General features: G+C 36.7%; 1 protein-coding gene across 1 annotated transcript; it reads left to right on the top strand.

Moving 5' to 3' along the window:
• The first annotated feature begins 132 nt into the window (after positions 1 to 132).
• Positions 133 to 27653, top strand: LOC105223156 (synaptotagmin-5). The gene is made up of 8 exons (XM_011200797.4): positions 133 to 489; positions 23690 to 23958; positions 24029 to 24407; positions 24473 to 24583; positions 24647 to 24767; positions 24835 to 25025; positions 25134 to 25437; positions 25505 to 27653. The coding sequence occupies exons 2-8, from the start codon at positions 23744 to 23746 to the stop codon at positions 25681 to 25683; spliced, it is 1500 nt and encodes a 499-aa protein (XP_011199099.1). The 5' UTR covers positions 133 to 489; positions 23690 to 23743; the 3' UTR covers positions 25684 to 27653.

Here is a 27653-nt window from a genome sequence, read left to right as displayed (position 1 = left end):
CATAACGTTAGCTTACAGTCATATTTTAACACATATGTTTGTTTATATTTGTGTGTATACTAACTGCGTGAAGTAAAGTGAAAGTGATGTATACCAAAACAACAATAACAGAGTGCATGAAGAAGTAAATTTGCAAATACGCAATCAACTCAGTCAATGTACTACCTCGCTGTTGCAAACAACGCTGAACTTCCGCAGCCAACGCATACGCAACGCAAATGAAAGCAAAGCAAGTAAAAGACAATTCTGTATATTAAGACAATTTGCTGAATAAATTTTAAGCAACACAAAAGTAAACAATTTTGTTATTCAAAACTAAACAATTGCCCTCCGTGCTAACAGCGAAGTGGGTGTGTATATTTGCCACCATACAGGTGATAAGGAGAGTGAAAAGGCGAGAAAAAGATTTAGAAGGAGCGCTAACATATTGTAATACACTTTTTCCGGAAACGAATTGCTGCGGCATACAAAAGTGCTGTCCACTTAAAGGTGAGTGGAAACTAAGCATATGAATATTTAATTCAATCAATATAATTAGCTTTTAAGTTTATTATATTTTAGCTTATACTAAAAAATTAGACTTTTTTCTAGCAGTTTCATATCATATCACAAAGTACTCTTCATCACCACCATCAGCTTGCTGCCATAGACACGCTCAGTTCATACTTTATCACTAACGCCAGCGCTTATCTGAAAGTACACACATACACACATATATATTCATTTGTATTTGTATATATATGTATATGTGTTTGTAGTTATCTATTAGTAATCGTAAATTCTAAATCAATTAGCGTTAGCGCAGGGAATCACCACTCAGCGCCCATATTGTGGCATGTTTTCTCCCCACTGTCAGCTGCAGCGCGCTGAAGATCATGAAAATCGCTGGCACCCTTGACAGCTTTCGTTTTCGCCTAAACAAGGCAGCATTTCGTACATTTTATTACCACAACTGCTTTATAACTCACGTGAAAAAGGCTAAAAGAGGTTTCTTCATGGCGCATATTAACTAACTCACGGCAACAAGCGACAGCTGTTGCGCGTTGGCGCCTTGCCACTTGCACGCCTTGCATATTTCGCTGGCGTTTGTGATTTTGCTGCTGCATATGCATAAATTTAAACGCAACTCATTCGGGCGCCTTTAAATATGTAAAGCGCGATGCACACTTTGAATATTTAACACGCATATGATTAATGCCATGCATTCTCCATAGCTTTTGAAACGCAGCCGAGCAACGCCAGCACCATATTTGCGCTGAGCATTCACCATATTTTCCATCAATATTTGCCAGTGGGCTTGTTTGAGTGCTGGCCACATTATTTGCTTTGCTCTTGCTTAAGTATTTGTCAGCCGCGTGTTTACTTGGCAATATTGCAATGGCAGAAATGATTGGCTTAGGCGAGTGGCGCCACACCTCCTGAGGCTATAAAGAAAAGAAAAAACGCGAAACACTATGTAGTCAGGGCAGCAGTAGGACAGGAAGTCGTCCACCAACACCTGTTTGTGCGTCAAGACGCCATTATCTTGTTTTTCTGCGCCGTTACTTGTATTATTTATGCGGCGGACTGCTTGAGTGGCTGTGTATTTGCTCTCTGTTTGCTATCCTGCCGCAGGACTTTTCACTTTGCTCGCATTGTTGTGCAAATAATGAGCGTGCAACGACATTGTTTACACTTGCCACATCTCTCGGTACGCGTGTACGTGTGTTTGCATAAGTTTCCCTTTTATTGTGTGCATTATGTTTATTGTTCGCTCCTAAAAACATATCCAATTGCAGGGGCGTGTGGGACTGCTCACAATTAAATGCCACTTCGCGCCGCTGCCCAGTGTAGGTGCTTTGATTGTGGCATCTAAAATTACGTTTCTTACAGCAAAAGTTTGGCGTAAGGTGTGTGGCGCCCCTTCATAAGAGGGTATGTCTTCTGAATTCCAGCGAAATCAGCAAAGTTTTGCACAAAATGTTGCTCATCAATTTTTATGCGCCGTAATTGGCAGAAGTTCATCTTGTTGCTGGTTTTGTCTAGATGTTTGCTTTTCTAGACATTTTGTTGACATTTCTAAATTAGCGAGCATTTGCGGACACACGCGTAAAACGTTGTTTGCGAATTTCTTGATTGCAAATTTACCTGTGGAAGATGAATCTTGCGATTGCGTGTGTGATTTGCGATTTTGTGCTGTTGCTGGTAATTAACAGTTAGTTAGCGTGTTTTTGACATTATTTCACTCTCCCATCGCTATGTCGTCAGCTTAATTGCGCACTTATATTAAGCCCAGTTTCGAACTCGATGAGAAACTTATTGCTATATACATAAATAAAGGGTGCTTCAAGAAGAAATTAAACCCATATAATTATAGATATTATGATCAATAATTTAGCTTTACTATAAAGGCAAGTGTTAGTCATTATGTTGAACAAGTCATCGCCGAGGCTGGCTCAAATAAATAGTCCAGTGGTTTTAAATCGCACGATCTGGGGGCCACAGCACAAAACTTTCCTCCAATAAATTGATTGGTCCAATGGCTATATGGCATGTAGGATTGTCTTGTTGGAACCGAAGGCCATCTACATCAACATTTCCTATTGACTATAACATTATGGTCGTCTTAAAGAAATATGGACCAAAGATTATTTCTGCGTATAGAGCACACCAAATATTGACTTCTTGTGAATGTAACGGCGTGTCAACAATGTCTTGTGGTTTAACATGACTTTAAATGCGAATATTTGATTTATTAACATACTCATTCAACCAAAACTGAGCTTCAAAAACTTTTATTATGATAATTTGCATCAGTGGCTTCCTTATTTTGGGCGCATTCGCTGAAATTGCGACGACCATAATCGTCATTTGGCTCCACTTTTTGCCCAACTTGAATTTTGTAACACAGTAAACCAAGATCCTTCCACAAAATCTTCAATAAAGTTGATGGGCACAGCACCAGTTTTGTCCACGATGAGGGAGAGACTCATTCGGGTCTTCAAAAATACTCTGGTGTGAAGAAGCAATAGCGACTTCAGTGCGCGCTGAACGTTATCTAAGAGCGCATTTTGTTTTTTCTCTATATGGCGGAATGATGTGAAGTCTCACTACACCGAGACTTATTTTATATTCAGAATATTCCATTTAATGTGTCAGCATCTGATTTGTCGTTGTAATAGATAAATAAAGCAATAATGAAAATACTGAAACATATGTATTTTTATCTATAGCAATTCTCTTCTTCAAATATTCTATATCAGGACATTTTTTCTTGAACATGATGTTTGAGTTTATGGCTGCTTTTATACAGTAAGCACATTAAATGTGTGAGGTATCTTATTAGGATAATGTAGACATGCATTTTTCAACAAAACTTTTCCTTATAACACTTATCATATTCGCGTCCCTGGTTGGTTTATACTGTAGCTCAATAAGGTTTCTAAAAAATCTTACCGCTGGTGGGAGAAATGAAAAACCTTTCATTGAATGAGAAATTTTTCATTTCTTTTAACCAAATTAGTCGATTTTGGTTTCTTCGCTGTTGTATAATTAGGGTATCAATACAAATTTTGTATTCAGTAATTTGTAGTTGGATTCCTCAATGGCTTTGCTGCAAAAGTACTGGACGTGTAAAATACCTTCGGGAAAATCCGTCTGGGCATTGAGAATTTTCTTTCTAGTTATACCTATGATTTTTTTAGCAATACTATTCGTACTGCTTAATATTCTCCAAAAAAAATCATTGGAGGTATATAGATTTGGTCACCTAGCTGACCTTGCTATACCCCGATTTATAATCGCCACATATTTCTTTGGATAGCAGTCGGAGATTAATAATTAAATATTTTGCGTTTTATGTATAATTTCCGGGTACAATGTCACAATGTACATATAAATAATCAGGATGACGAGACGAGTTGAAACTGGTTGACTGCCTGTCTATCCGTCCATCTATCTGTGCAACTTGTGACTTAAGTAAAAACGGTCAAATCGGAGGGATGAGTTTGTCGTAGATGGGCATAATAATAATAGAGATGGTAAAGGGCATCTTTATAATGATCCGATGCCCACAAATCACCATTAATCGAAATCCAATCCAAATAATGCGCCAGACACACAAAATTTTACATTGAGGATTGTACGACAGGGCTTAATACATATAGGAGCCGGTGTCAAAATTGGATGACACTCGTGGCACCGTCCACATTTAGGTGAGAGCCCATATACGAGTACATCGACCGTACATATTGGTTAATTCGTGAGTTTTAATATTGAAATTTGGAGAAAAATTTTGCAACAACAGCATGCGCTTGTGTCAAAATTGTTGGAATCGAGTCAGTACCTCCCTTAGCCCATCTACACATAATATAAATTTTTTCGAGCGTCCGCCTGACATTATATATGTAAGAAATCTTTTAGAAATGCAGAGAGAATCTATTTTCTATAACAGGATATCTTCTTGCCTGTGATTGTAAATAATGAATGCAATGCGTCCTACAGTAAATTAAAATCTTTACCAAAGTAATAACTTTATCAAATCTTAAGATTTTTTTGATTGATTATATTATGTAAGTTTTTCAAAATATTTCTTCTTATTCTTATACGTATAATTTTTCAATATTCAAATATTTATAATGTAACATATGTATGCGCATATAATATATTTAATTTTCATTACTTAAAATTGTTTAGAACAAATAATAAGTGATTCAACTAATTATAATATCGCACCTACCTCAATTTGTAAAACAAGGAACAGAGAGTTCTAATGTTCTCAATAAAGCCTCAGCCAAGTAAATGTAAGTTTCTAGTTTGAAGCTCTGTATACATGAAAGCTTTTGCTAGCCAATGCACTGATGTCACATTTGTTAAATTACAGCCTAAGTTTAATGCATTAATCAATGAGATTATAAATTTTAATTGCAAATGTGACAGAAATGGTATTGTCGTACTTTTACCCGGTTTACTATCAAGCTAAAATTACTGGCAATTAATTTGTTGTCTGATTTAATGAGTCAATATAAATTAACCTTGTATGTACCTACATACGTACAGTCGTAACGTTACGTAAACTAAATCATACTGCTTCTGCTAAAAAACGTTGGATTAATACAGGTTAGTGGTTGGCATGAAATGAACTGTGACTGTGTAGATAAGCATGAAGCTTAGAAACTTAAGGTGATCTCACTAACCTTACTCTTTAATATGTTCTTTCACTCAGTAGTTGAGCATTAATTTTTTTTAAATTTATTTATTTTTTCCTTTCTTTATAATAGAACACTACGAGTGATATTTGATGATCCTTTCAGATTCAATTAATAACTCTTCTGTAGTTCCGCAAGGAAGTCATCTTAGCCTGTTCTGTTCTTGTTGTTTATTAACGATATCTTATATAATAAAATACGATTTACTACAGCAAATTTTTAACTTTGTTGGTTTTGGAGTTGCTATGGACACTTTATTGAAGGCAAAAGGTATTCCCAACTTTGCCAAAACGCGGGTCTTAAGAATTTAGAGATGTTACTAAAACACTTTTTACAACTTTGGTTAGACCTATATTGGCCCAAGAGGATGGAGTCATGTGTAGAAGTTCACGCAAGTGAGAAAAGTTCTCTGATTGCCATTCATTTGCGATTGGTCAGAAACAATTCTTTTATACATGGCTCAAGCGGCTCACAACTTCCGGTTCTAGACCAAGTATCTTTTGGGTAGCCAAAGAACATCCATTTGGGACACGCCACGTAAAACACGACCCCAACGAAAAACTACCAATAGCCTCGGATGAGAGACCCCTTTTCATGACGACCAAGCGCTTGGAATGTCTGGTTCCTTAATTAGGAAGGTGCCGCTATCTAGCTGGTTGAAAATAAAAAAATGAAAATAAGGGCTGACGTCCCCGCCGTCCAAGAAATGCGATGAACGGAACAAGGACTGAGGCGAGTAGGTCCTTTTAGCATATACTACAGTGGCCACATAAAGGAGCGATGTGGGATTCGTAGTAGGAGAAGTATTTCAACATATCGCTGATTTGCGCCCACGCCCCGACAGAAGAGAAGGACGATGTGACCAAAGATGCCTTTTCTGGCGTTTGCGACGCAACTATGAGAGCTGGTCCCACCACGATGGCAAAATCGTGCTTGGCGACTTTAACGCCAGGGGCAAGGAAGGTATCTTTGCCACAACAGTTGGTAAATGCAGCGGAAAGATCCCTAAATGAGTTGAGACTCATCGATTCGCAACAACTGCAACAACTCGGTATAAGGCAATTGTGCGACGGCCGTTCAAGCTTCTTTCGTCCTTAGGTAGAGCTGCAGGTGAAACCATTGGTTTTCATAAAGGTCTAATGTTTTCGACGTAGTACCCGCTGAGAGAAACAGAAAAAGTGAAAGACCCCCACTCCGTTGATAATACCAAGTTAAAAAGGATCTTGTTTCGCTTGGAATCTCCAATTGGCGCCACATAGAAAAAAGGACAAATGACTGGCGCGCTGTTGTATTCACAGAGAGTTATAGAACGAGATGCTATGAGAAAAATAAAGCCATATTTATTATATGGATTAATTGAAATTATATAAAGCATACTAGCTTATATCGTGTTCGATAAGTTCATTTATAGTATCTTTATTTCACGATGAATACCGAGTATTACTGAAGAGACCAAACTTTCTTTGCCTTGCAGGCTTTGAAGTGTAGACAATGATCTTTCGTTCAAAGCGGCGGAAGCTCGGCACCGCAATCTTTACAAAGCTATTCTTAAACTACACTCAAAGTGTCAAAAAAAGTATTTTTTCTAGAATTGGGAGAAATTTTGAAAAGGAAGAACATTTGAAATGAAAATCTATAATAAAAGCTATATGGTCAGTACCGCAAATATTCGTTCATTCGAATGTATTATATAAGCAATTTTAAACTGATTGTGACATCGAATGGAGCGAATGCAATGCCATTAATAATATATATGTTGATATTTTTTATAGTGTCTCGAAAATTGTATTTTTAAGAAATGCATATAAATTTTATCGAATAGCCGTGAAAAAAAAACTTTAAAATAAGCTTCAACACCCTAGATATTGCAACAGCAAACTCTGACTTCTACTCTTTGAGGAATTACTAAAGTAACTCTAACCTAATGCTTAATGCTGCACTTTTTAGGATTTTGCACTATTTTTCTGTGCTGCGGCGAACGTCCTTATCAGTTTCACAAACTGCTGTTCAGGAATTCAGGCAGTGTCTAAACACAAAATCCTTACACTACAAACTAACTTTTCTCAATGCAAGAATTTCTGTATAATCGCCAATGTAACAATGAATTGAGTCTTTTTGCAAGAAGGGAAATTTAAACATCCTCTGCATTCGTCACTGTCTTTGGAGAATTCTACAATGAAATGAAATTGTTAGATTAAATTTCAACAAAACAAACTTCACAATAAAAAAGAACAAAAAGAGAAGACATCCTTCATACTGATAATTAAAATGGGGATAGCACACATCCTCAGAGCAAATATTGTACCAGCAAGCAATAAATTCTATCTTAGCGGGTATGGAGAAGAATAAAACAAAATGGGGAGAATAAAAAAGAAAATGCAAGATTAAGACAACGAACAGTAACCGCACATAAATCCGGACTATGGCAAAAAGTCAACTGCACACTCCCTCGCGTGTATAAATATACTTGTGGCTAAGCAGATATGTTGTGTGTTTATGTAGACGGGTCCCGCTGTGTAAGTAACGACCGAATGGGTAGTAAATTAGGTAAATAAACGCGGCAGCTTCCGCAGTGAATGTGGAAACAAGGGCTGTCATGTATTTTTTGAATAATGCTTTTATAAGTGAAGCTTTATTAACTTTTAGTAATGCCAACTGGTCTCTGAAATGTATTATAGCACAATTACAAAAAAAAAATAATTTAACTAAATATGCTATATAATTAATATGTTCTTTTTACGTAGGTTGCGTTTTATACTTTGGGATTTGGCAACCCTAGCGTTGCAATTCAACAACTCACAATTTGACATTTTTGATGTTTTCATACTCAAAACTTTTTTATATACCAGCGCTATTTGTGTGTTTTACAGTAACTTAAAATATTCATTCATTTCGTGAAAAAATGGAAAAGAATCGCAAACATTTTAGCGCTACTATGAACTCAATTCAAGATTTGCTACCGCGAATCCAATCGAGTTCGTAGACCAGTCCAGGACGACTTTCGTGTAGGTCATTCAAAATCAGTTGTCATTGCGGAAACTATTGATACTGTGATCGATTCAGACACCAATGGACCCTACTGATACCAGCATACAGTCAAAATTGCAGGAAGATTTGCATGCAAAAACAATGGTTTTGATGGATCCCATAAAATTTGTCAATCGTTAAAAAAATGGTTCGTGTCGATTGGTCGGTGCTTTGAAACACCTTTATGACATCGTGATAGAAAAGAAATCATATATTTATACTCACTCTCATTATTGAGTACTCAAAACAACGAGTTGATGAGTCCACCGTATAGACCCGACTTGGCGACTGCCTTTTGTTTTCGTATGTAAAAAAATAAGCTAAGAGGTCAACGTTTGTCGATACTTCGTTCAAAATGCATGTTTTGTAGATACCTCAATGAGAGTTGCAAAAGTGCTTCGAAAACTGTTTGAAGCGCACGCTAAAGTATGTAGATCTAAACGGAGAATGTTTTGAAAAATATTATATATTGAATATTTTTATGAGATTTTTGATGCTTAATATTGGTTTTTTTAATACTGAAATATTATGGGCAACCTACGTATATTTAGGCTAAAGCAATTCAGCATCTGAAACCATAATTCACTGTACGTTTGGTCAAGATTTCACTCCTCAAGCATAGAGAGGTTTGCTTTTTGTGGTGTAATGCACGTCCGCCATTCTCGAACCTAAGTTGAGTTCAAAGTGCGCCAAAATATGCGGATGCTTTAAAATTAAACAGAAAGACCCACAGCAAAGAGAGTTCATAAACTATATTAAAAAAAAAAAATCAACATGCAATATTTCCTTATCGCCATAAAATGCGATATCTGTATCCAAACCTGTTGGCAACGACTGTCCTTAATGTCCTGTGTCATGGCTTTCATCAGCACCAGCTGGTTATACAACTGAAATTGGCTAAGTTTCCTTCGGAATTAACAATCATGCGAAACTTTCCATGAAAACGCACAGGGCATGCTCTGTCCCTTGGGAAAATGAGTAAATTGGTCGTGAAACTAAATAAAATGCCCCAGGTAACAGCCATGCAATCAAAGGGGCAATGGTGTGAATACAAAAAAGCGCCGAGCCACTAAGATTGGTTAGCAACACACACAAGGTCGTGCAATCTGTGAGTTCCACTCACACGCCATTAAAGTGCCTTAGAATTCCTTTAACTGTTTGTTGGTGTAGTCGTATGTCAGTGGGCCGGTGTGTAGTTACGCAAAAGGGCACTATTCCTCGCTAAAGGCACAGCTAAATTAATTTCATTTAGACTTTATGAAATGTGCACTTGTACCATTTTGATTGTTGAATGCTCCACATCTTTCACGCTATTGAACAAATTGTTATGTACCGTAATTTATGCCTGCGCTGTCAGAAACGAATATGATTGAGTCGTGAGCGAAATGAATACAAATATATTCAACAAGTAAGGTGGATAGGTTCGGTCGTAAGGATGTATTATACGTAAACATTGGTAACAAGTTAGATAGGTGAAGTTTAATGTTTTGGTATGTTGATGGTTTCTAGTCCCCTTATGTGTTACTACAAAATCGGCATACCTGGTTACACTTGTCGCACAACGTTGCCTTTGTGTGCATGTCTTATTGTTTTAAATGTCAAATGCGTTTTAATTTATTGCACAATTTGCTTCGTTCGATAATCATTTCCCACATGCACAATTTCATTAGAGCTTTTAAAAAGCGATTGGAGAATTGTGCGCTGTTGCTGTTACATAGATCCACCAGACATATGGTGAGTAGTGAGTTTGTAATTGATATATTTGTATTCAACATTCCGAAGATAGCATCAAACTGGAGCCAGTATTGTTCAAAATACTATGATGGATTGCCTACCTTGAACTCAAAGTCAACGTGACAATTTCACATGATACACGCAGTAGTGTCATTGAATATTCGACCACACGTAACCGTACTGATTGGAGAAATAGCGTCTGGTCGTTAAATGCTCATACGTAAATTAAACCCTTTTATTGTAACAATTGGAGACGAGAATGGTAGTTCACTAGTTTTGCTCTTTTTCTCTTTTTAAAAATCTATGGAAAGACCTCATCCATTAGCCGTCATAACTAAACTACGAGTAGATTCGGCTGAAGTAACCACACGTTAGAAAACTTCTCTTGCTCTAGTAGTTACAGTCTGTCAAGTAACAGCGTGGTCGTCTTTACCGACAGTTAATGAAAGATTTCGTTCTAATTCCTTCGCGAGCCGATAGTGGGAAGCTTTGTCCTTGATGCATTGTCAACAAAGGTCCAGTTGTCGTTGATCTTTTGAAAGAGAATCACGTTAAACGCCATGAGTGCTAAGCACGCGTCGCGCTACGCAGCTTTGTTCCATTGCATCCACTCGAAAGGTCCCAAAATGTCGCAATCAACGGCTTCTATAGGGTGATTTTTTAAGAGCTTGATAACTTTTAAAAAAAAAAAAACGCATAAAATTTGCAAAATCTCATCGGTTCTTTATTTGAAACGTTAGATTGGTTCATGACATTTACTTTTTGAAGATAATTTCATTTAAATGTTGACCGCGGCTGCGTCTTAGGTGGTCCATTCGGAAAGTCCAATTTTGGGCAACTTTTTCGAGCATTTCGGCCGGAATAGCCCGAATTTCTTCGGAAATGTTGTCTTCCAAAGCTGGAATAGTTGCTGGCTTATTTCTGTAGACTTTAGACTTGACGTAGCCCCACAAAAAATAGTCTAAAGGCGTTAAATCGCATGATCTTGGTGGCCAACTTACGGGTCCATTTCTTGAGATGAATTGTTGTCCGAAGTTTTCCCTCAAAATGGCCATAGAATCGCGAGCTGTGTGGCATGTAGCGCCATCTTGTTGAAACCACATGTCAACCAAGTTCAGTTCTTCCATTTTTGGCAACAAAAAGTTTGTTAGCATCGAACGATAGCGATCGCCATTCACCGTAACGTTGCGTCCAACAGCATCTTTGAAAAAATACGGTCCAATGATTCCACCAGCGTACAAACCACACCAAACAGTGCATTTTTCGGGATGCATGGGCAGTTCTTGAACGGCTTCTGGTTGCTCTTCACCCCAAATGCGGCAATTTTGCTTATTTACGTAGCCATTCAACCAGAAATGAGCCTCATCGCTGAACAAAATTTGTCGATAAACACATTTCGAACCGAACACTGATTTTGGTAATAAAATTCAATGATTTGCAAGCGTTGCTCGTTAGTAAGTCTATTCATGATGAAATGTCAAAGCATACTGAGCATCTTTCTCTTTGACACCATGTCTGAAATCCCACGTGATCTGTCAAATACTAATGCATGAAAATCCTAACCTCAAAAAAATCACCCGTTACTTAAATATATGTACGAGAAAGTCGAAGGCATTTGTACAGAAGCGGATACAGCGATATACTCGTATAGTGGCTAAAAATGTCGATGATTTACCAGAACGTGGTTCGATATGAAAAGTGAACAAAATAGATGAAAAAAGGATAGTGAATCTGTTTTCGCGGAATCCTGCTTTAACCCTGCGGCAAGGACAAGCAAAATTAATAGCAAAAGAGTTAGATATATCCTACGAAACTATCCGAACCCTTCTTCATACTAGTGATCTGAAATGGCGCAACACAATGAAGAAACCTCTGTTGACTGAAAAGCTCGCTTGAGCGCATGAGATTATTGATAGAGATTTTGAAAATGTCATTTTTACGGATGAATGTTCTATATGGACACGTTCTGTCCTCACGCGAGCCTGGTCAACTTCCACCAATAGGCTTGTTCAGCGGACCGTAAAACATGGAATAAAGGTGCATTTTTGGTGCTGCTTCTCAAAGCAGGGATTCGGTACTTTGTACCTCCTAATTGACAACTTAAATGCCGAGAAAATGATAAAAATCTACAAAAAGGCTTTACTGCTATCTGCCAAACGTGGCTCATCACAAAAAATGAAGATTGGATTCTGCAGGAGGACAACGATTCTAAACACCACAGCAAGCTCTGTACTCAGTGGAAAACTCAATCTGGCATCGTTACATTGGATTGGCCGTCGCAGTCGGCCGATGCAAACCCTATTGAAAATGTGTGGGCATATATTAAACAGAAGCTTCGTGGAAAACGCGCATACACTTTGAAGCAGTTGTCTTATAAAACTCGTCGGATGTGAAGATCCTTGCCACTAGAATACGCCGTCAAATTAGTAGAAAGCCTCGAAGATGCCAGGCAATTATCGACGCCGGTGGTGACTGGACACATTATTGACCAAATTGCCTCATTGTTTGTAATGTGTACAATCTATATATAAATATGAAAGTTTCATAAAATAGTTTTTTTTATAAATAATCCCGACCACGCCTTTACCTGATAGACTGTAGTAGTCGTCAGAGGGTTTTGCCCATTCTTCTTGTCGGTTTCGATGTTGCTTTAAAGCTATCGAAGTCCTAGGTTTACATAATGATATAATTTCTTAAAAAAACACACTTTAATCTTTCAATTCAATTTTTTTTTATATAATACTAGAGGACCCGTCTACGTTTCACTGTGGCGATAGAATACTACTACTACCATCTATACGATTTCTATTAGTTGGATTATAATTATTAGTTAATGAGATATAGCATTTCTGTGAAGCAACTTGTCTTAGTTTAGAAAAAAATGGATCATAGAGCATTTCGTTTGTTAATAAATCATTGCTTTTTGGATAAAAAATATTCTTGAATTTGGGCTCAGGAAAATCCACGCTTAAAGAGGCGAAAGCTCTGTGCAAAGTAAGTGCCTCGCAAGTTCATAATCCAACAAAAACAACTAATAACTGATTCTGAGAAGTGTTTGAGTGCTCTTTAGTCGTAATAAAACCGAATTTTTGCGTCGGTGTGTGACAATAGAAACATAGCTTCATCATTTCCCACTGAAGTCCAATCGAGAGTCATTCTAGTGGACTTCATATAATAAACCGCTTCCAGCCGTGGAGAGACGAAAAGGTCGGCTACAAAGGTTATGACATCAGTCTTTTGGGATGCACGTGGTATAATACATACTCAATGACTGATTACCGAGCCAGTTACAATCAATTTCACTGCATATTTGGTTGAATTTCTTTTCTACTATTCCAAATACTTAGCAATTGTATTATTTTTGAGGAAGGATCTGTTTAGAATTGTACGCATGTATTCAAATGATTCCCATAAACATGAATTTTGAAAGTATTATTTTTTTAGCCAAATCGGTTCAGCCGTTCTTAAGTTATAAATGGTGTAACTAATAACAACTTTCTTTTATATATATAGATGAAGTAAAATCGATTTCTAGAAATATTCGAATTTCTAAATTTTGCACCCAATAATTCGGTTACTGCACGTGCTGTGTGGCATTAAGGCCCGTTTTGTTGGAACTATATGTTGTCAACTTCTTCCAATTGCGGCCATAAAAAGTTGGTTATCATCGATCTATACCGCTCTCCATTGACAGCAACGGTGTCATCAGTTTCATTTCGAAATACGGATGGCCCAATGATTCGACGAGACCAAATACACATACTTCGAGTCCCGCCGTACCGCTTTCAACTTGGTACGTGACCTTCCTCAGAATTCCAATATTACAGAGTTAAAATGGGAGAAATCGAAATACAGCCGCGCCTACTACCCATATAACACAATTTTAAATGCCATTAGAAACTTTTACTTTCCAGTATACACATCTAGAATAAATAATACTATATATCAGGATTAAATTTTGCACGAATTGTGCATTTATTATTAAGTAAAACGAACACGGCTTAGCCGTAGCTGTCGTTCGAGCGCTGGCTATTATTGGTGGTATTCAAAGGGGTTTAAATTAAATTGAGTGATTTACCGTATTTTATCCATTTATTTAGATATATTCCAATTTACCGTTTTCCCCATTGAAGGATCTAACAAAATCAAACGTTTTTTAGGTATGTATGTATCATGCACGATTGCGGTGCAATTTCTCGCTTCCTTGGCAGGTATAAAGCGTGTTGCAAATCTGCTGACAGCAGCCATATGTTATAATTATAACGTAGAGTGGCGTAATGCGGGAGCTTTTCAACGGGATTGCCAGCATTGCTTCCTTCAGGCATTCGCAATTCAGCATTGGACCACACATATACGAGTATACATACATCGTCGGTGTACGCCCATAAGCTTGTATATGTCCTGTAGTATATACGCTTGTGTAAAATAAATGTCTGTGAAGGGCTTAACAAATTGTCGTGGCGTATAATAATTTCCAATTAGAGGCTTAACTGCAAGTGTATGTGTGTATAATGGAGCTTTTATGCTGGTCATTCGCTGCTCACAAGCACTAATGCTGGAGCTATTTTCTTCTCTAGTGATTTGGTGGGGAATTTGCTTTCAAGTCACTGGAGTAAATGTGCTGCCAAAATCAATTATTCTTCTTCTTTCTTGGCGTAGACATCGCTAACGCGGTTATAGCAAAGTTAACAATCCTTTTCGCGGTTTGGAACCAATTGGAGATTCCAAGTGTCCAAGTCCTTTTCCAACTGGTCTTTCTATCGGAGTGGAGGTCTTTCTCTTCCTCTACTTAAGGCGGCGGGTACTACATTGAATACTCTCTGAGCGGAGTGTTTTCATCCATTCGGATGGCATGACCTGTACTTCCCGATCATGACGGAGTTTTTGGTATTGCTCAGGGTCACAGTTTTATTACGTTCGCGGGATATCAAACTTTCGTGCAGTCAAAAGAGGGAAGAGATGGTGTTTGTCGAGCCGCTTTTCTTTGGATCAGTTTTTGATTTTCCAGGCCTAAAGCCACACTGATAAGGTCCAATCAGTTTGCTGACGGACGTCCAATCAGTACACCGACGCCGTATTTGAATAGCTCGGCAAATAGCTCGGCCAGCAATCCATCGTCCACCGTCGCTTTGTTGTTCTTCAGACGGATAACGTCTTCTTCATCGTCACCGATTGGGTAATCGGGTTCAAAGTGTTCCCTCTCTAATTTCAGTATGCTCTGGGCATCAGTCACTAGATCATTTCTGGGGGTTTTACAAGAGTATCAATCAATTAATATCCTATTCAAATAACTTATAACTTTTATACTCTCGCAGCATATTATTGTATAGTATAAAATTTCAGTTTACCTATCAGTTGTTTGTATCATCTAAAACTGCTTGAGCTAGTCATAACTACATACAATATATACAATATATAAAAGATCAAAATGCCGAGAAAAGTTGAAATCCGGGTGATGCCGGTCTGTTCGTCCGTACGTCCGTGCAAGCGACAACTGGAGTAAAAATTGAGATATGGATATAAAACTGGGACACATATTCTTTTGAACCCAATGAGGTCTGTATTCCAGATCCGTAAATAACACACACAAAATAACATACAAGCCTATAGTTTAATATGGTACATCGGAGATGATACATCTACGTACTTAAATTTTTTTAAAAAGTGGCCATGTCTCTATTAGATTAGTGCATAAGTTACAAACCACTAGGTTATAATATCCAATTAAAAGAAATTTACTTAAATCAGATATTGGAACCACGCCCACCCACGACATAACAGTTATATTGTAAGCTATTAAAGTGTGATACTTATGAAATAAGCATTAAACTTTGCATCCGGGATGCTATAAAGTGTTTTATGGGAGCCTGTTTAAAAATTGTATGGTACCGCCCACTTTTGGGGGAAATGGTATAACTCAGAAACTATTTGAGCAATTTCAACCAAATTTTGTGCATAACATACCTTAAAATTTATTATGTCACGTTGTGAAGCAGGCTACAACTAAGTTTGGATGCCGACCTTCCACTTTTCAAATGAATATAAACCTTTGATGCTCAATTGTATTTATCTACTATGATGCGATTTAGAAAATTTTAAGCGTTATTGTTTTCCGCTTAAGGATATTTTGTGGGTTAACCGCACAGGCACATTCACTAAATTTCCCCAACATATTTTAATCTTTACTTAAGCTACTTATAGACGAAAATATATATATGTATATGTTGATTTAAATTTATCTCATCATCTTGCATACTTTGGTATGTAACGGGTGATCCAAATAGTACTTTTTTGACATATTACGCATGAGTCGTGTCAAACTGTCATGTTATTTTTGTTCAGTATTGTTTGGAATTTCATGATGGAAGGACTTATGGCTTAACAAGGTTTACAAATCGTTCAAATTTAATTTGAAGATTCACGTTCTGTAAAGAACGTGCCTGTTTCGCGTGCTTCCCTCAATTTATGGTCAATATGATCGGCCTACTAAGCGTCTACTCGCAACACCATCACCCATCTTGAGTCCCAACATTCATTATTGGATAATAAAGGACCGAGTACACCACGTCCAGAATGCAGTGAACAAAATATAGCAGCCGTAGCTGAGAGTGTAAGCGAAGACCGTGGAGAGTCGATTTGGTGCCGTTCGCAGCAGCTCGGACTAACGTATTGAAAGCGTGCAAAATACGGCTTGTACAAGAACTAAATCTTTTCGACCTTCCCGAGCGACATCACTTCACTCTATGTGCTCCTGAAAAGTTCCAAGAAGATCCGACGTTATCGAGCCAAATTTTGTTCAGCGATGAGGCTCATTTCCGGCTCAGTCGTTAGGTAAGCAAACAAAATTGCCGCATTTGCGACGAAAAGCAACTGGAAGAGATACAAGAGCTGCCATTTCATCCAGAAAGAACATCGTAACCGTCAATGACGATCGATGTCGTGCCACGATAACCGACTATTAACGGGTTAATTAAGAGAACAACTCGGTGAGCAGATAACTTCTCGTTTTTGGCTGGTCGATTAGCTACGAAGATCGTGTAATGTCAAGCCGTTAGACATTTTCATGTGAGGATATGTAAAGTCTAAAGTCTAGGCAGACAATCACACTTCGATTAAGGCCTTGGAGCAAAACATCAGGCGTGTCATTCGGCAATTACCAGTCGAAATGCTCGAAAATTGGTTTCAACAGATGGACCATCTGAGACGTAGCTGCGCCCAATATTTGAACGAGATAATCTTCAAAAACTAAATGTCTAAAATATGTTCTTTAAATGGATCACCCTTTACGTCGTTATTATAATTTGGTCACTTCAGCTACAACACTCTGCTGTAATATTTAAACCGCTATTGTTACATACTTTCGTTGAAACTCTCTATTGATTTTTGTGTTGTCATCGTTGGGTATTTGGTTATATTTAGATAACAGTACTCGTAAATAAAAGCGACGCAATAAATTGCCCTTCTTTTGTTATGTCTAAAACCACAAAATAATCGAAAGCAACCACAAACACCTATTGTACATTACCTCTTGTCGCAAATTTTCCCATTGTCATATATGTGTATATCGATATCGGAGCTAACATGCCCCTTAGTATATACAAACAACATATATTATACATACAAGTACAAGGTACAAGTATGCTATTCATATCCGCATTACTTTGGTCTGCCGGCACCTCAACCGCAAAGTAATTCTCAATAAACTGACAATTTTCATAAACAAACCTTCACGCTCGTAGTATATAGTATAATAATATACTAAGTACGAGTTTTAGGGGTACTCATATGAGGAGACGTTTCGGTGATATTTGTAGACATAAAGTACTTAAGTAGAATATTGTATTTGTTAACTGTAAGGATAAATTCCCATAAATATCTAACCAAACTATAATGTTCTAAGCGACTTTTCATCCGGTCTCATAAAAGCATGTAAAGATAATACTGACAACGGTATTACTACAACTTAACCATTGTAACTTATATACGGGCAACGAGTAAGGTAGAACCAGAATCCAGATTTTGTTTTCAACGATGGATATCACTGATACGTCTGATATAATCATATAATTTCCATGGAAATATACTCACCTATGACTTCCTGGGAATAATCAGCCACTGAATCAATTATGTTATCTTATTTTTATCGGAAGTCTTCACGGACAGTTTCACCCGCGGACGAGCAGCCAGACATCCGACATTTTAATGCAAATAACTGTTTATTTTGCTTATGTGTTCCTAACAACAGTTTCTGTGCAACCTGTTGCATTCTATGGAATTGATTAACACTTCTGCGTTTGCATTCGCGGAATTCTATCATTTTGTAAACAACGCTTCAGACAGATTTTATCATTTCAAATGTCAATAAGATAAAATTACTATATTGTGAGGTTAATGCTCATAATTTTTCGTTATATGACTACCCTTAATATATGTACAGTTAATGTAGTTGCGGAAGTACATACGTGCTTTTGGAGAGATCATTAATATATGAGTATAAAATGGCTCTCTTTAAACTCTGCTAGTTTTATATTTTATGCTTATCGGAAAGGCACAAATGTATTTCCTATCACTTTAATATGAATGGAAAACTAGAATATATGGCAAAAGCTCCAAAGGTCATAAAAACCTATGTGCTTATGTGAAGAATATGGAAAGTGTTACTCATAGCAGTATAAGTATATTATCTATAGCCAATAATGAGATAATAAAAATTTATGGCAAATCACGTGCTGATATCCGAGCCAATAAGTAAGGAAGTTTTTACTTTGAGAATGGAGGTAAACTTTTAATATTGTTTCATAAAAATCGTGATTTTCTTACCATATTTAATAGGCGCTGGAGACAAACTTACGAACATATATAGACTTGTGTTTTTGATAACTTCCTAAGATATTCGCCTGTTTTTAGAATATTGAAAGAAAAATAGTTCGATTAGTTCGAATTTCATAATAGCTTAAATGTGACAAATTCCATGACAATATACAAGTATAAGAATGGGCTAAGATCGTGTGTAACCGAAAAATTTACCTTCTTGTCATTGCCAACGCTCAAAGCGAGGAAAGTAATTATAAAAAAGGTATTATAAAAACTTTTTATTAAATTACTAAGTATTGCTGAAAAGTGGTGCATTAAGTATATTAAAAGATTACTTGGCATTTAGGTCATAGACTCACTTACCAACGCTTACTTCCAGTACTGCACTGCAGTAACGGGTAATCCAAGTAGACTTTTTACTAATAACCTTTTTTGGCATTTCATTGTGGAAAGAGTTACGGCTGAAAGTCGTTTACATATCGTTCAACTCTATTACAAAAATTTACGTTCTGTAACTGTAACTACTGAGTGTACTATTCGCAACACCATTACTAATCGTGGGATCTAGCATTCATTACTGGATAATATTCGACCGATTAAGGGGGGAGCCTACTTTAGAGGCTTCAAAAAATCTATATTTTCAAGGATTTTTTTGGAAAGGAAAGAAATGTCTGATTGAAATGAAACTTTTAGGATTTATTCTAATGTATTTGAAGAGTCTTCCTAATTTTTTTTATTATTATACATTAGATATTCTTCATGTTTGAAGAAATTTACGGAGGCGCCTCAAGTGTACAATTTCTGTGTGGCGGGCAAGTCGCAATTTTTGAAAAAAAAGCAAAAGAAATTTTTAATTTTCAATAGTGTAATTCCTAGGTGAACCAAGAAAATTCAACAAAAAGTGAAAAATTCAACAATTTTTCGCAGATTAAAAAAATGCATTAAAAAAAAATTACTTTAAATCGTTTAAAAACCGGATTAATGTTAACTTTCTTAAGGTATTTTAGGTTCACCTAAAAGAGAATTCAATTCCAAATAGCACGCATTATGATTCGTTTCAATAGGACGTTTACTTTTTTTCCTATCCTGCCAGCCAATTAAAAAAAATCGTAAAAATGAAAAACCGAGAAATCGCACGTCAAAGTTTTTGCTTTCTGCCCAATCGCTCATATATCTGCTAAACGCTTGGTCACTATTTCCCTTCTAGCTTCGAAAATATTTCGAATTTCCATCTAAAACTTTGGGGACATATTCCTATATTATTTTTATAGAGATTTAAGCAAAAAAAAAATAACCTAAAGCAGGCGCCCCCCTTAAACAACGTGAAAATTTTGTTCAGCGATGAGGCCCATTTCTGGCTCAATGGGTATGTAAACAATCAAAATTGACGCATTTGGGACTAAGAGTAACCTGAAGAGATTCAAGGGCTGTCATTTCAACTAGAAAAAAGGGTTTGGTGTGGTTTGTGGGCCGGTGAAATCATCACTCTATATTTCTTGCAAAATGAAGCCGGTGAGAAAGTAGTCGTCAATGGCGACCGTTATCGCGCCATAAGAACCTACTATTTGATGTCTTAAGTTGAAGTTTGTAATCTTGATGACTTTGGTTTCAACAAGACGGTGCCACTTTCCACATATCGCATCAATCGATGGATTTATTCGGTGAACAGATAATTTCAGTTTTGGGACGGTCGATTGGTCACAAAGATAATATCACACCATTAGACTTCTTCTTATGGGAATACTGATCAATAATCAAACGGAAGTACGAATATCTTATTATTAAATAAATTAGGGTTACGGGAAGTACTTACTGTATTTATTCCCTATTTGATGGAAGGGTACATTGTAGTTTGAAGCATGTTTTCTTTTAATAAGATGTAAACTTCACAGGTTTACCAATATTTTCGGTAAAATGTTAGCCATAAGTCCACATATAGTCCACATATTCGTTATATAGTGGCTTAAAAAGTTATGGTCTGATTTTGAGAATTCCAAGACATGAGATGGTATATATATAATACCTTGAGGACGTTATTTACAAAAAGTTATATTAAAATATAATAAATGGTGCTAGATTAATTTACCACAAAATGAAAAAATTAGATGGAATTTAAAATTGTGTTATATGGGAAGAAGGCATGGTTGCATTCCATTTTCTGATGTACCATAAGAATGTCGAAATAATATATGGGGTATTGTTTTGTTTTAACACCTTTTAATGTAGTGAGCTTAACACAGTAATTTTCAACATAACCGTTGTATGGCATAAGGGCGGCATTATTATCTGATTTAACTCGTTTTTCCAACGACAGAGGAGGTGCAAAAAATATATTACCTGAGCTAATTTGGTATACACAGCTTTATTGGTATGTATGATATGTACAGTAAACCGATAAGAGAGCTCAACGTCGTCCAATTTATAAAAATATCCAATCAACATATGCCTCTTCTTTCACTTTTGTATGCAAGGGAGTCGTAAAATCTCGGAATATTTTGCACGTCCCTTAAGAAATTTAAACTATCAATTTAGATAAGATTTCTAGAGGCGAATGTTTCACAAGCAAAACTACTCATAGGTAGTAATACTTGTTGACAAGTTCAGACTAAGAGGTGGATACATAAGAACCTGCCAGCCGAACTTGCGGAACCTTTGGTGTGTCTCTAACCATGTGCGTGGGCTGGCTGGCGCTGATGGTGAACAATTTTTCTCCTATTGGCTTTCTTCAGATGGTCCAATTGTTGAAAGTAGGGAACCAAATTTGATTGGTTGTAGAGGAGTAGCTCATAGAGTAAAGCAAAGCTGGCTTGACAACCGTTAACGCCAGCTCACAGCTATCCGAACACAACCGTTTTAGCTTGACGTTGTCAATACTGAGCCACATAGCTCAGCCGCAAATGGTTTTAAATGATGTTTTGATGTGTAGCTCTTGGGTAGTGTATATAACGGGTGATTTTTTTGAGGTTAGGATTTTCATGCATTAGTATTTGACAGATCACGTGGGATTTCAGACATGGTGTCAAAGAGAAAGATGTTCAGTATGCTTTGACATTTCATCATGAATAGACTTACTAACGAGCAACGCTTGCAAATCATTGAATTTTATTACCAAAATCAGTGTTCGGTTCGAAATGTGTTTCGCGCTTTTTTATCGACAAATTTTGTTCAGCGATGAGGCTCATTTCTGGTTGAATGGCTACGTAAATAAGCAAAATTGCCGCATTTGGGGTGAAGAGCAACCAGAAGCCGTTCAAGAACTGCCCATGCATCCCGAAAAATGCACTGTTTGGTGTGGTTTGTACGCTGGTGGAATCATTGGACCGTATTTTTTCAAAGATGCTGTTGGACGCAACGTTACGGTGAATGGCGATCGCTATCGTTCGATGCTAACAAACTTTTTGTTGCCAAAAATGGAAGAACTGAACTTGGTTGACATGTGGTTTCAACAAGATGGCGCTACATGCCACACAGCTCGCGATTCTATGGCCATTTTGAGGGAAAACTTCGGACAACAATTCATCTCAAGAAATGGACCCGTAAGTTGGCCACCAAGATCATGCGATTTAACGCCTTTAGACTATTTTTTGTGGCGCTACGTCAAGTCTAAAGTCTACAGAAATAAGCCAGCAACTATTCCAGCTTTGGAAGACAACATTTCCGAAGAAATTCGGGCTATTCCGGCCGAAATGCTCGAAAAAGTTGCCCAAAATTGGACTTTCCGAATGGACCACCTAAGACGCAGCCGCGGTCAACATTTAAATGAAATTATCTTCAAAAAGTAAATGTCATGAACCAATCTAACGTTTCAAATAAAGAACCGATGAGATTTTGCAAATTTTATGCGTTTTTTTTTAAAAAAAAGTTATCAAGCTCTTAAAAAATCACCCTTTATTTATGTACGTTGTGACAAAAATTGTAAATAAAAAATATTTAGCATAGCAATTAAGTACAGCAGTATCAAAATAGCAAACAATATTTTTTTTTATTTATCATTTATTATTCATTTCTTAACACGTATGATTATGGTCAAGGAGTCCAAGGGTAAAATCAGCACCATTTACTAAAATTACAAAAATAGCTGTACGTAATCGAATTTTTGAACTTAAATTCGTTATCAGGACACCTCAAATACCCCACAAACATTTTAGCATAGCAGTCCAAAATTATTCTTCCAGAATTTTTGAGTAGTGTTATTAATAATTTGGTTTAAAAGTGGTCAATGTAAATCTGTTATACATATATTAGATCATCCTATTTCATTGTAGCAGCTAAATGACACTGTACAACACTTGTAGCATTTCCAATATAGCATGTATGTATGTATGTATATACATTCTTAGGATTTGAGTCATCTTTTTAGTTTTGCTAGCACGATATGTTTCCAGTATATAAAATTAAAATCAGTCAGTCAACTAAACATGGACCTACATTGTAAGCTATTTATTGTCTGTGAGTCTGTTTGCTCCCACAAAATCAAGTAGTCTACATTTAGGCGCCGACACTGATAACGTTATTCGTTTCAAGATAAATGTAGGCATGTGCATATAGTTTCAAGTGATGCTTATCAAACTTTTTACACGTGATTCCATATCTAATATGTAATAGCTTATATATAGCATATATATATATAATCTATGAACGAAAAGTGAGTAGCTGGAACCTAAAAAAATATTGCTCGCCAGACTCTAATTTATTAATCGATTCGACTTATGTGTTTGCATTGAAAAGCTGCCGTGCTTTGTGCGTTGTGACAGTAATTTATTTAAGCAATAAATACATATTAGCAAAATAAAATGTTGAGGAAGCGCAAACAAAATCAAACTTTTGTAAGCGCTGATAACGTAAAGCGTCTTTGATTGGCAAAAGCTTACGCTCAGCCGCTATACAAAAGCCATTTTTCTACGATATTATTCTCTACTCATTTACAGAAGCTTTCGAGCAAAACTTGCTGTCGCAACAACACTTAATAGAGAAACGCCGAGATGCCTGCACTAAGTAACGGCAGAAACATGGACATTGTTATCCGCGAGGAGGATGTGTCGGTGGCACAGGTGGGCATTTATGCGTCCATATCCTTTCTGGTGGTGACTGTTGTGGGTGCATTGTTCTACGTTTCGTGTTCGAAGAAATATCGACTCAATTGGTTTGAGAAAAATTTACTGGAATCGGCCGCGGAGACACAGGATACCGAACAGTGGTGAGTTTGCTTGCACTGAAATAAATAAAAAAGATAGTGCAGACATATAATATACTTCTCAATTCAACAGCACCGATCCGCTCGTTGCTGGTACTGCAGCTTTTAATGCGGACAACATCAGCGAATGTTCGCGTTCTCGTTCGATTTGCAAGGGCAATATAAGCCCCACATCCATTAATACTGACGATCCCACCTTTTGGGTGCCACCACCGCGCAAGACTGTGCAACAACAGGTTTCAACATCTGCTGAAGAGTCGCCACCACCAACACCCACCTCACCAACGGGTAGTTTGAAATCGAATACGCTCTCGATGTCTTCAACGAGTTCCGTGCCTATAACACGTTCGGATAAGCACGTCGTCTTGGGCATGAATCCCAGCAGGCCAAAGGTGGCGTCGATGAGCGCGAAATTGGACCACACAAAAATTGACATGTCTCTCTATAGAAACGTAAGGCAACTCTGTTGATTCATTGATTATGAAAATATAGCTCTTTAATTTCGCACTTTGTGTAGAACTCGCAACAGAAGGGATCGCCGGAAGGCAGTGATGATATTCGTGGCAATATTCATTTGAGTGTGGTCTATGACACAATAGCTGGCATGCTCTCCGTACATTTAATAGAGGTGAACAGTTTAATAAGGGTGTGCATATGTATTTGTAAATAAATACCTTTTACTCCTACTTAGGCACAAAATTTGCAACCACGCGACTTTAGCCGCACAGCAGACCCATATGCCAAAGTACGTCTGCTTCCCGAGAAGAAGAATTTCTGGCAAACGCGCATACACAAGAAAACTCTCAATCCCAGTAAGTGGCTTTTAGTGAAAGCTTATTTAAATTTAGCGTTTGATTAAACTTTTGTCAATTTTTATAGTTTTCGATGAGGATTTCGTCTTTGAAGAGAATGCAAATGTAATCGATAAGCGCACAATTGAGATTTTGCTCTACGATTTTGACGCGTACTCACGCCATGTTTGCATTGGCGGCGCCCAAATACCATTAAACAGCTTGGATCTAAACGAGAAGGTTGAGTTGTGGACACCGTTAGGATCCTGCGCAGAGCAAGTAAGTAGTACCAGCTGCCATATACAATAAATATAATACGCCGATTAATCCGATCCTGGGCACTGTTAAATTAATGCATGTTTCTTGTGTTTGTGTGTTTTATTTTAGGACATGAAGGTCGATTTGGGTGACATTATGGTTTCGCTCTCATTTTTGCCCTCAGCTGAACGTCTAACAGTGGTATTGATCAAAGCGCGCAATTTACGTATAATAGATGATTCGCGTAACTCATCAGATCCGTATATTAAAGTGGCGCTACTATCCGATGGTAAAAAAATCAAGAAGCGTAAAACTGGCGTCACACGCAATACCATCAATCCGGTATATAATGAAGCACTAACATTTGATGTTAGCAAGGACACATTGAAGAATTGTCTCATAGAGTTTACGGTCGTTCACGATGGACTGTTGGGTAGGTTGCGCGACTTTTCAAAACTTTTGTTTATACTGCTTCTACTTCAACTTTTTTTTATTCTTAGGCTCCAGCGAAATTCTGGGTCGTGCAGTCATTGGCAACTCTGCAGAAGTGCGCCCCGAAGAACGTATGTTTTTCGAACAAATGTTCCGTTCCAAAAATTCACTCGCACAATGGGTTCCACTGCAGGAGGCTAGCAATCAGCGCGGCAATTTAGCTAATCCACTAACCAGCGTGAATTAAATGTTAGATAACAGCATAAATGCTCGAGCAGGGAGTTAACATAACGCTGTTATTGCAGAACAGTGAGTTTAAACAGAAAATGTTAATGACAGAGAATGTTAAAACAGTGAATGTTTATAACACAAAATGTTATTTTCGGAAAATGTTGAAGCAAAAATTCTCTATTAGGAAAAGTTGACAACTTCTTTTCTGTAGTGAATTAATTAAATTAATTACATTAAAATTTTCAGCTGTTATTAGTCAGCAGAAAATTAGTTTTTTAATTCAACTATGCATGTGGGCCTGTTTAAAAAGTCCACAAAGAAAAAGCTGACTAATTATTGTGTTTTTTTAAATTACTAAAATTGCTAAGTTTGTGTTTAATTCTAGGGTATAAATGCAAGTTTTGTGTGCAGCTCAGGCAGTCTATATGTATTCATATGCGTCTATACCTATAAAGTATATACCTATATAAGATATTTTCACATATAAACATATGTACACAAAAAAATATATTTTTAAAAAAGTTTAGGTTTTGTTTTTATGGCTATTTCTTTGTCTAAGTACATCATAGGCTGAAAAGTCTTTGGCTTGATTGGGAGATCGGCTTATCATTGTCTTGAAGTATTAAGCGAAGAGTTTCATAAGTTTATTTATATTATATTTTATATTATCTCAACGCGCTAGCCTCAAAGTGACGCTATCTCTGCTATTTTGCAATGAAAAAAGTGTGTGTTGTGTTTGAAGAAACTCCACATGGGCCAAACATAACGAATTTTCAACATTTGCAAAGCAATGCTATGATAAGCGTTATAGCGAATCTGTGCTAGCATATTCAAGAACCAAGCACTGGTTAGCTAAATTTCGTTTCCAAATGATACAACCTTTTCAGGAAGACCAAAACAGTCAATAGGACCTGAAAACATCATTGAAAGAAGAATAATGCTCTTGCCGAGACTCAAGGTGGAAACAGGCGTCTATGTTTTAACAAATGGAGACTATGTCATTGAAATGCACCTTCTTTCAACGTTAAGCCCAAGACATTTCAGACCATTTGGTACTTATCTGTTTAAGTAAGACCTTATAGTTATACTTATATAATTTACTAGATAGTTTAATATAATTAAGATATAATTTGAAATATTTTAATAAGAATAATGCTTTACTTTTATCGTGTGTTAAAATCATTTTTTTTTTTTTCAAAATAGATTTGATAAACATTTTTGTTGTGCGAAGTAACAGTATATAGGTTTTTTTTATAGGTGATAAAGCAAATATTCCATTGGAACCAATATAATATATATGTGCGTATGTATGTATACACCTATGTATCGTAATTGCTGACACGGATTGCAGGGAAATGAAAAACTGAATTAGCTTAGTTTCAATAAATATTAATGCTATACAATATTCTATAAGCTTAAGCAATTTGTTCAGCGTACTACTACATGTGCTTTGAACACTATATATTGGGCATTCGGGTGAACCCTCAAGCAGGATGCTGAATTTATAAAAGTTACGACCACGCTTAACCATTAATCGTGTGCAATTCTCCAGATTCTATGTCAAAAAGTACCTAAAGTTATCTATATATTCTTAGAAAAATATAAAAATTAAGATTTTATATATAATATACTATATATTTTTATTGTCACTAAATGTTTATATATCAACAATTGAACGTATGTATGTATGTCTGTAATCGAACAAAGCTTACTTAGCGTACCATTATTGATCGTCTAACAAATTTGGATTAACTTCCACACCACATGTATTTTTTAAGGAAAAGAGTCGTAGATGTATATGTACTATATTTACTGAAATATATTCGACAGTTTATAAATCTATGTGGATATAGTGGTAAGATTTTCAGGCAAATATTTTGTAATAATTATAATTTTCTAATTTATTTTTGTTGCATATTGTTGTTACTAAAGTAATCGTATGTATATAAAATAAAAACCGAACAAAAAGACTGGAGTTTTTATTTA

Source organism: Bactrocera dorsalis, chromosome 1 (genome assembly GCF_023373825.1).
Source record: "Bactrocera dorsalis isolate Fly_Bdor chromosome 1, ASM2337382v1, whole genome shotgun sequence".
NCBI classification, from domain to species: Eukaryota; Metazoa; Arthropoda; class Insecta; order Diptera; family Tephritidae; genus Bactrocera; species Bactrocera dorsalis.
The sequence above is the reverse complement of the archived record's forward strand: the minus strand, read 5'-3'. Positions and strand labels throughout refer to the sequence as shown.

What these genes read in the sequence shown, in the direction of transcription:
- LOC105223156 (XM_011200797.4), top strand. Translation starts at nt 23,744, where the DNA reads ATGCCTGCACTAAGTAACGGCAGAAACATGGACATTGTTATCCGCGAG. An exon ending in CAAGAAAACTCTCAATCCCA is followed by an intron (nt 24,768 to 24,834) that starts GTAAGTGGCTTT and finishes CAATTTTTATAG; the next exon opens with TTTTCGATGAGGATTTCGTC. An exon ending in CGTTCACGATGGACTGTTGG is followed by an intron (nt 25,438 to 25,504) that starts GTAGGTTGCGCG and finishes TTTTATTCTTAG; the next exon opens with GCTCCAGCGAAATTCTGGGT.